At 33.5% G+C, this 9,570-nt stretch overlaps 1 protein-coding gene across 1 annotated transcript in view; it reads right to left on the reverse strand.

Moving 5' to 3' along the window:
* Positions 1-7,333: 7,333 nt before the first annotated feature.
* Positions 7,334-9,570, reverse strand: part of LOC107474185 (uncharacterized) — a 21,040-nt gene continuing 18,803 nt past the window's right edge. The window contains exons 2-3 of the mRNA XM_016093789.3: positions 8,471-8,625; positions 7,334-7,644 (exon numbers count right to left, since the gene is read on the reverse strand). Of these exons, the coding sequence (XP_015949275.1) occupies positions 7,390-7,644; positions 8,471-8,625 (410 nt within the window). The 3' untranslated portion in view covers positions 7,334-7,389. The remainder of the gene's footprint in view (positions 7,645-8,470; positions 8,626-9,570) is intronic.

Here is a 9,570-nt window from a genome sequence, read left to right on the forward strand (position 1 = left end):
ACAACAAGTCGGTCAAAAGAAGAGCATTTGTCAAAGGGGACCTAGTCCTCCGCAAAACCGAAACTGCTCGGAAACCACCTTCACACGGGAAGCTCGCCGCCAACTGGGACGGCCCATACCGAATATCAGAAGTACTCGGCAACGGAGCATACATACTTGAATTAATTGATGGACATGTATTACCGAATAGTTGGAATGCTTCATCCCTAAAGAAATTTTACAGTTAAATCAGGGACAGGTTGGTACTCTTTTTCCTACTACCAAGTTTTTTCCCAAAGGGTTTTGCTTGGAGAGGTTTTAACGAGGCCAGCCTACCTGAGAGTTTGTATTCAAACAATTACAATTTTACTATCCGCATCACCTATAAAAGTATGCGATTTCTATCTCAAATCATTGTCAATTCAATAACAATGCTCAACTATGCACAACCTGCCACTACTCGACAGTACATTCAAACGAGAATAACAATCTCAATCGAGTCATACAAATGCTTTCCAACAAGAGAAAAAGCATCAATTCACAATAACGCTTCAGAAAATCCCAAAAGCTAAATTACATTACTCTTTCAAATAGTTAGACAAAAAGTTCAAAATATCAAACAACATACCAAAAGCAAAAAAGAAAAATAAACAAGCTAAACATTTTCTGCTTGATCTTCACCATCCCCATCATCTTCAACCATTTTGCCATCAAGAACAACCTTCCCCGGATCCATGCCCGACAAGTCCGCCTCCGGTGCCAAGAATTTGGCTTGTAACACCGCCCGCTCAAATCCCTCAACAAAGGAATCCAAAATTTCGTCAGATTTTTTCTTCTGCAAATCCTTCAACTCAGTAGTTACCTCAATAACACGAGTTTGCACGCTCGCCAACTCAATCTCCTTCTTCTTCAAATCCTCCACGTCCCGAGCATAGTTATCTTTTGTTTCTTTCAATAACTTTTCCGCCTCAGTAAGGCGTACCTGAAGCTCAGCAGCAACACTTTTACTCTTCACCAACTCCTCATTCAGGACAGAAACCTCGGCCTTATCAGAGGACACCTTCTTACATTTCAGCTCCTGGCTACGACCAAGACTAGCAAGACGAAGACCAACAACCTACAGAAACAAATACAAAAACTTGTAAAAGTTTCAAAAAATCAACAAAGTCAAAAAAGTTAAAGCTCCTACCTGCATATACTGACCAATCGCCATGTCTCCAACCTCCTTTGCAAGAGAAACATCGGCTGAAGACTGACAATACTCGTCGACCACCGCCATATACGGATATTCGCTGCCCCAAACAGAAAAACCCTCACTTTGCTCAGAAATTTCGTGAAGCCTCTTCTGATTACCCATGAAAGCTTGTATCTCCTCCACAGGGACCCCAAACGACTTTCCCTCAGAATCATCAGACAAATCCACAACATCAGATTTCCTCTTTCGTTTAGCAATAACCTTCCTCCGACCTTGCCGAGGCTGAGTTACCTCACCAGTCCCGGCAACCTTCTCAACATTCCCGACAACTTTCTCAACATTCGAAGATGAAACTTCCTTCTCCAAATTCTTATTCTTAAAGCGCATCCTCAAAGACGCAGCTGAAACCCCAGGATATTTACCACCTACAAAAACAAAACATAATCAGAAAACCGAAATCTGATAGCAATTACATTACACACAGCCCTATAACTCACCCAAGTAACTTAAAACAGCGTCCTTATCTTCCTCCCACTTCAGAAGCTCATACATTGAAATTAGATCCCCCCGACCAATATTCTCGACAAGATACTCAATAAAACAAGCATTTCTGGGAGATATAACCTCGACTCCGAGTATATTCTGAGGTTTCGAACACCAATATAAAGGAAACTTCTCGGCCAAATTTTCATCTATGAAAAATGGGAAATCCCTCTCTAAACCCCTAACCTTAAAGTACATCTCTTTGAAATCTTTGAACGGAGACTTGTACAACTTGAAAATGCCAAACCCAGGGGTGCTGTTGAAATTTATCCAACCCCCCTTCCACACCCCTTTTGCTTGAAATAGTGAAAAGAAAAGATGAACAGAGGGAACCTGCTCTAGAAACTCCATTAGAATTTCAAACGAACGCAGAAACGCCCACCCGTTCGGATGAAGCTGTGACGGAGCGCAGTTCAGCTGTTTAAGAATCTGGCACTCGAAATCCGTGAAGGGCAACTTCACCCTCAATTCCTCCAGAACACAGCTATACATGTAGAAAAATTCAACCCCACTACCACGATGATAAACCCTATCATCTGCACTACATGGCAGCAACTCAACCCCAAGTCCAGAACCAGGCCTAACCAACCTAGTCACATCAACCTCCCTCACCGCGACTTCATCACAAAATAACGATACCCGAGACCTAACGTCATCCCCAACCCAATCGTAAGTCCAATCCACCTTATCTCTCTTCTCCTTCTCAAACCCCATCAACGAAAGCAAATCCAAACAAACATGCAACAGAAACAAGAAGAAGGAAGAAAATAACAAAAACACAGAGTTAGCCGTACCTCTCTTGCTCATTCTTCACAGAGAAGGAGAGTCAAAATCCCAAATTCCAATCAGTAAAACGTCATTAATCAAAAGGCGTTTCACATTATCACCACTACATCAATCAAACGAAAAGGCAAATGAAGCATTGGAAACTACCACACCATTAATGAAGCACCCACTCAATCTCTCTCCTCAAGAAAAAACAAGCACGTTGTCCCACGTGGCAGAAGCAAACTACTTTTAATGAAGTACGTTGAACTGGGGGCCCACCCAGGAAACCACTCAACCGAGTTATAACTCCTCACAAAAGCTCAACCTGCTTCATTAAAAAACTTTCCTCAGCTTAAGCTTGGGGGCTGTGATATGGTCATCATTAACACATGCCGTATACCTCGGTTTCCTAACCGTTAATCGGCAAATATCATAACTCGCCATCAGCCGTTATTATTCGGAATTGATGAGCTATAACTCGGTAACGTACGCATTTCCATAACCGACATTTCAAAATGGCACAACGGGAAACCAACAATTTATTGCCGAACAAGAAGGATCCTCCTTAAATAGGAGGGAAAAGGCATCTCGAAGAGGTAAGTGATTATTAAGTTTCGAATATTGATTTCTAAATACTGACTTAAGCATCGGAGTGCCTTTGCAGGTACACTCCCCCCTTTTTTCGTCGCCCATACTCTCGCACGGCTTTGATCGCAAGAAGCTCGGTGTTCGGTATTCCAATCCATAGTTCGGTTGATCCCGAGGAGTAGAAATCGACCCCTTTTTCCCAGGCAAGATCACCGTCATTTATCATTAAATTTAGCGTCGGATATTAACAGCGAATTTTTTGTCAAATTGATTGTCGGATTTGGCATAAAATTCATCATCCTAAAATATTACAGTCGATAAATCAGACGAGACAATCTGACGATAACAATATTTAATGAAACACTGCATTTGGGAACACGGAACACGATACAGTTGAATTCATCCGACGGTAATAATATCTTAAATGAAAGTGCAAACATCGTCTCCCCCATTTCAAATTTCACATATACTCTCTTCATCTCCACCCTCTCTCTCTCATCACCACCATTATCTCAGTGCTTTGTCGCCTCCTGTGGCCGCCGGGAGCACCGCCGTCGCCACCCCTCTCCGGGTTGCCGTCATCCCTTTACGGATACCCCCTCTTTCTTCTCCTTCTTCCCCTCTCTCTATCCCCTTCGCCGTAACCACCATCCACCGTCACAGAAATTTTGGTGACTACCACTGCAACATCCACATGTTCTCTTATTTCTTGTTCTGTTTTTCATTACAGGTTCTTGAACAACTCTTTTTCAATTCTTTTAATTGTAGTTTAATGTAGTTTAGGTTTGAGTAGAATTTCAATATTAATTATGAATCAGTTTTGAAGTTAGTTCAGTTTAGTTTTTTACTTTTAGTGGATTTAGGTTGATTAAGTTAGGTTAGATTCAATACATTAGGTTTAGAATAGTTGAAGTATTTGGAATTATCTAATAGTGTTGATTGTTGTGTTGATGACTGTTTTGCTAAGAAATTATTACTGAGATTATTAGATAATTTTTTTAATTTAGTTTAATTTAGTTTAAGTTTGAGTAGAGTTAGAATTTTAATTTTAAATCAGTTTCAGAGTTAGTTCATTTTAGTTTTCTAATATTAGTGTATTTAGGTTGATTAAGTTATGTTTGATTCAATACATTAGATTTTAAATGCTTGAAGTATTTGGAATTATCTAATTGTGTTAATTACTGCGTTGATGACTGTTTTGCTGAGAAATTATTGCTGAAATTGTTAGATAATTTTTTTAATTTAGTTTAGGTTTGAGTAGAATTAGAATTTTAATTTTAAATCAATTTCAAAGTTAGTTCAGTTTAGTTTTCTAATATTAGTGTATTTAGGTTGATTAAGTTATGTTTGATTCAATACATTAGATTTTGAATGCTAGAAGTATTTGAAATGATCTAATTGTGTTAATTACTGCGTTGATGATTGTTTTGCTGAGAAATTATTGCTGAAATTGTTAGATAATTTTTTTAATTTTAGTTTAATTTAGTTTAAGTTTGAGTAGAATTAGAATTTTAATTTTAAATCAGTTTCACAGTTAGTTCAGTTTAATTTTTCAATATTAGTGTATTTAGATTTATTATGTTAAGTTTGATTTAATGCATTAGATTTTTAATGCTTGAAGTGTTTGAAATTGCCTAATTATGTTAATTGTTATGTTGATGACTGTTTTGTGAAGAAATTGTTGCTGAAATTGTTAGATAATTTTTTTAATTTTAGTTTAATTTAGTTTAGGTTTGAGTAGAATTAGCATTTTACTTTTGAATCAGTTTCTAAGTTAGTTCAGTTTAGTTTTCGAATCTTAGTGGATTTAGGTTGATTAAGTTAGGTTAGATTGAATACATTAGGTTTTGAGTTATGAAAGTGTTTGGAATTGTAAATTCTGTTAATTGCTGCGTTGATGACTATTTTGCTAAGGCATTCTTGCTGAGATTGTTAGATAATTTTTTTAATTTTAGTTTGATTTATTTTAGGTTTGAGTGGAATTAGAATTAGAATTTTAATTTTAAATCAGTTTCAAAGTTAGTTTAGTTTAGTTTTTTAATATTAGCGTATTTAGGTTGATTAAGTTATGTTAGATTTAATACATTAGGTTTATAAGCAATGAATTTAAGGTTAGAATGAACATTACTTTAATTAGTTAAAATTCATTTATTACAGGAAGTTTTAGAAAGAAAACAAAAAGAAATAGAACAAAAAGGAGGATGGAGAACAACAAACAGAAAGCTCTTTGTGACAAATAGTGACAAGCAGAAAGCTTTCTGTGAAGGACAGAAAAATCACTGAAAGGAAAAGGTGAAGGGCGTACAACATAAACTCCACTACGTGAGAGAAGAAAAAGCATCTAGGCGTACGCACAAGCATATATCATTCACCATTTCACATAGTATGTGGACAACTTCACGTATGACTTGGCCTGTGTGTGTACGCACAAGTGTGTGCGTATACACAAGAAGCAGATTTTGGACAGTGTGCACATGCGCACAAATACATTTTTCACGTTGTATGTAGAATTCTCTACGTGCAACGCCAGAACCCAACAGAAGCGTCAATTTGAGAAGTCAAAGCCCACGTACAACGTGGAATACCTCACGTACGATATGGGAATACAAAGCTTCACATACAACGTTGAAGACTCTATGTACCATGTGGGTTAATTAATACTCCCGGGGTCTCAATTCAAGCAACCCAATTGTCCAATTCTTCATCAATTCAAGGCTCAACTCAAAGTCCACCAATCACATATCAATTGAGGATTAAAAGGAGATAAAGATTGGAAGTTATGCTAGAGGCAATCATTAATTAAATAGATTTGATTCTGTTTTGATTTTGATTTTGTTTTAATTTGAATTTGAATTTAAATTAGGGTGAGCATTTAAGGAGAAGTCAGACACTTTGTTTAGGACTTCTTCTTCTTCGATTGTTTTAATTTTCTTAAGGATTTTCTGAAGAATATGAGTTTCTAATTCTCCTCGGTTAAGGTTAGGAGCTCTGTTGATTTCATAGATTAATATTTTAAGCTTTTCTATCTTTGATTTATGCATTGATATCTTTTCAAAAAAATATTTTCGTTCTTCATCTTAAAAAGTTTGAATGTGTTGGAAACAATTCTTCTATGATTTGAATTCTTTTAACTTTGTGAAAAAGTTGATTAATTGAATTAAGCTTGAAAAACGATTCTCATAATTTTTAAGTTTTAAAACTGGATTGATAAATTACATAAAATCAACTAGGAAAGATTCTTATGAATTGTGTAGTTTTATAAATCAGTGGATATTCTTCAACTCTTTTCTTAAATAATTGGCTAAGGGATTAGCGATTGATTACTAATGATTTGCCATAAAAGTATCTTTGCATGATTAAGGTGAAAAGTGAAAAATATTAATCTGAAAGTCTTAATATTTCCGAAACCTTAACTTTCTTAATTATATTATCTTTACGTTACTCATTGCCTTGCTTTATTTCATTGCCGTTTATGTTTCGAAGTGTTCAAAACCCTAAATTGATCGTCTGACTAGATTAAACGGTTGATTTTGTTTGCTTAATCCGTTAATTATCGTGAGATACAACCCAATGCACTTACTAGTATTTTGTGGATTGTAAAATCTACAAAAGACAAATTTCTTCACTTTAATATTCAGAATACTATGCAGAAATTATATTGCGTCAACATCCGTTGAAAAGAAAAAGCATTTTGATTGAATATGCTAATACATTTTCACTATATAAAAGTCCAAAGACTTAAAAAATATCCTATGTTTTTGTTTCAAATTGTGAAAATGATTTAAAACACAATTCAATCCCCCTCTCTTGTACCTTTATAGATTTAAAAATTAAAAGGACAAAATGAGAGAAAGAAAATGAGAAAAAGAAAGAAAGAGCAGAAAGAGACTATATATATGCTAGGTAACTAACTAAGAAACGAATCAAGTCGTACGATTTGTATTAACATCATGGTTAAAGAGTGCATTTTTTTGTTTAATTACTCTATTGGTCTCTATAGTTTTACCAAGTTTATAATTAAAATTTTTTATATTTTTTCTTTTCAATTGAGTTCTTATACTACTTTTAATTTTGTAATTAGATTTTTTCTAATATAAAAGATGTTAGAATTAACTAAATATATTTTTACAAATTAAAGGTATTCATAATTAAAAACCTAATTAAATCTTTAACTATATAATTTTTGAAAAAAATATTCTATTAATTTTAATATTTTTAGTATAAAAATAACTTCATTATAAATTTAATAAAATTATCGAGATCAACAAAATAATTAAATTTTTTTTTTTAAAACAACTCACGGGAAAGAGGACATTTTACTCAAGAATTACTTGTAGCATGCGTTCCATTTTCTCTTTGTCCCTACACATGCTGATCAAATCCAGGTACTTCATAGCATCATGAGGTGGGAGCCCTTCAAGAAAGAACTTCAATAAGGGGCGATGCGTTCTTTGCATCACATCAAAGCAATGCTCTAGTGCAATCCTATGCTGCTCATCACTTAATTCCACTGCCTCCATCATTGGAAGCAATTCAACGTCCTCACTCCGAAAGTGTTGGTTGCATTGTCCCTAAGATGTAAATCAACAAGAAAATTACGGATTAAAAGTCCAATTCAGTCCTCAAAATTAGGGGTATATATGATTCAGATCAGCTCGAAGATTCGGCTTGAATCCGAATACTTTGAGACTAATTTTATGTGATTTTATCGGATTCAGGGTCGAATAAGGATTTCAAAAATAGATCTTGTCATTTTTTAAAGTTGAGTTTAGATCAAGATAAATCTAACTTTACCTAACTTATGTGTATTTTAGGAGATTAAAAAAAGTATATTTATTTTGAATTAATTTTAATATTATGTTATATTAATTATAAATTTATTATTTTATTTTTAATCACATTTGTTGAATTAGAAAATAGATCAAAGAAGTATGAAATTAAAAATTATGGATAAATTCAAGTTTAAGTATGTATATCAACTTTTCAGTAGTAAGTATGTTTTTTTCTTTTTTATAAATAAATGCATCATAATTTTTTAATATAAAATTTATTAAAACTCGAACTTCACCCAATTTAGATCCGATTTTAGTATAGTTCGAAAGTAATGTAATTTTTTTGGGGTCTAGAATCAGATAAAAATCTCAAAAATAAACTCAATCATTATTTAAAATCAGACTTGAGTCAAGACGAACCCGACTTCACGAAGTCCCATATGCCCTTCTGCTCAAAATCATCATAAAAAAAAAGAAACAAAATAAAACAAAGCAACACAAAAAGGGAAACTAAATGTGCCTAGCAGCAACATTGGACATACCATTTATCGGGATTAAGGATGAAGTGAACCCCAAATGATAACGAGAAATATGAATATGAATATGCTTAAAAGTAAGCTTTTACCTGCAGTGTTCTGAGCCGAGAAGAAAGGGTATGCAGTGTCTCTCTGTAATTTGGGCTTCCTGAATCTAAAACCTCAACAGATTTGATGATTTCTCTTATGCCATTCATGATAGGGAGGTCCCTTGCATGTTCTTCCTTCGCATGTTTAGATAGTCCTGCATAAATCTCCAGATTCAAATTACCTCGTTTACTTGGTGAATTGCTTCAAAATAAAGAAAACTCCTTTTTTCCGTGATGTCTACTACGTGTGCTACAACTTAAAAGCTCTCATACTCCATGTTCATAGATGAACTCAGAACTGTTAAGATTTGATTCATTTTGAGGGAAAATTGGTGGTTCTTGTGTTTCCCCGATTTTGTATAACTCCAACACACAAATATTTCTTGTAAATTCTAGCTTTGATAAAATTTTCACTTTTAAAAATAATTTATTAAAATTATTTTTTAAAAATAGTTTTTCAAAAGTTATAAAAATTATGTTAATAAATCAAAATAAAAATAATTTTCAATAAGTATAAAATAAACACTAAAAATTATATTTGATAAAATCACTTTTAACATTTAAAAATGACTTTAACAAACATAAATATAATAAAAAATAAAAATAAATGTAGACATTTATTAATACATTACGTTATATTAGACTTTTATATTTTGAAAAACATAAGCTATTTTACAAAAATATTTTTATAAATACTTTCAACATCACTTTGTTTTTCAAATCTAAAAACATAAGTACGTAATATTTTTATTTAGCACAAAGTGATTTACTTAAACATGACTAAAAAATATTTTTATCAAATCGGACTTTAATATTAAAATAAGTTTACTGAAATATTCACTTATAATTGTCATTTGATCTATTTTGGGAACCCAGCAGCTGCACTTCCAATTTTTACAATCCTTGGACGACTTGAGAAAAATTGTTGTTCATGAATTGAATGCTACTGTCCTTTTGCGTTCATGGGCTTTGTTTTTACTATATCACTATTTCAAAAATTTATTATAAAATTGACACTTTTTAAATTATTTACGAATGTGTTTCTGTTTCACCCATAGACCATAGTAGTACTTTATTCTTTTCTTTTTTTTTTTTTGGCG

This window comes from Arachis duranensis, chromosome 2, assembly GCF_000817695.3.
Source record: "Arachis duranensis cultivar V14167 chromosome 2, aradu.V14167.gnm2.J7QH, whole genome shotgun sequence".
Lineage (NCBI taxonomy): Eukaryota > Viridiplantae > Streptophyta > Magnoliopsida > Fabales > Fabaceae > Arachis > Arachis duranensis.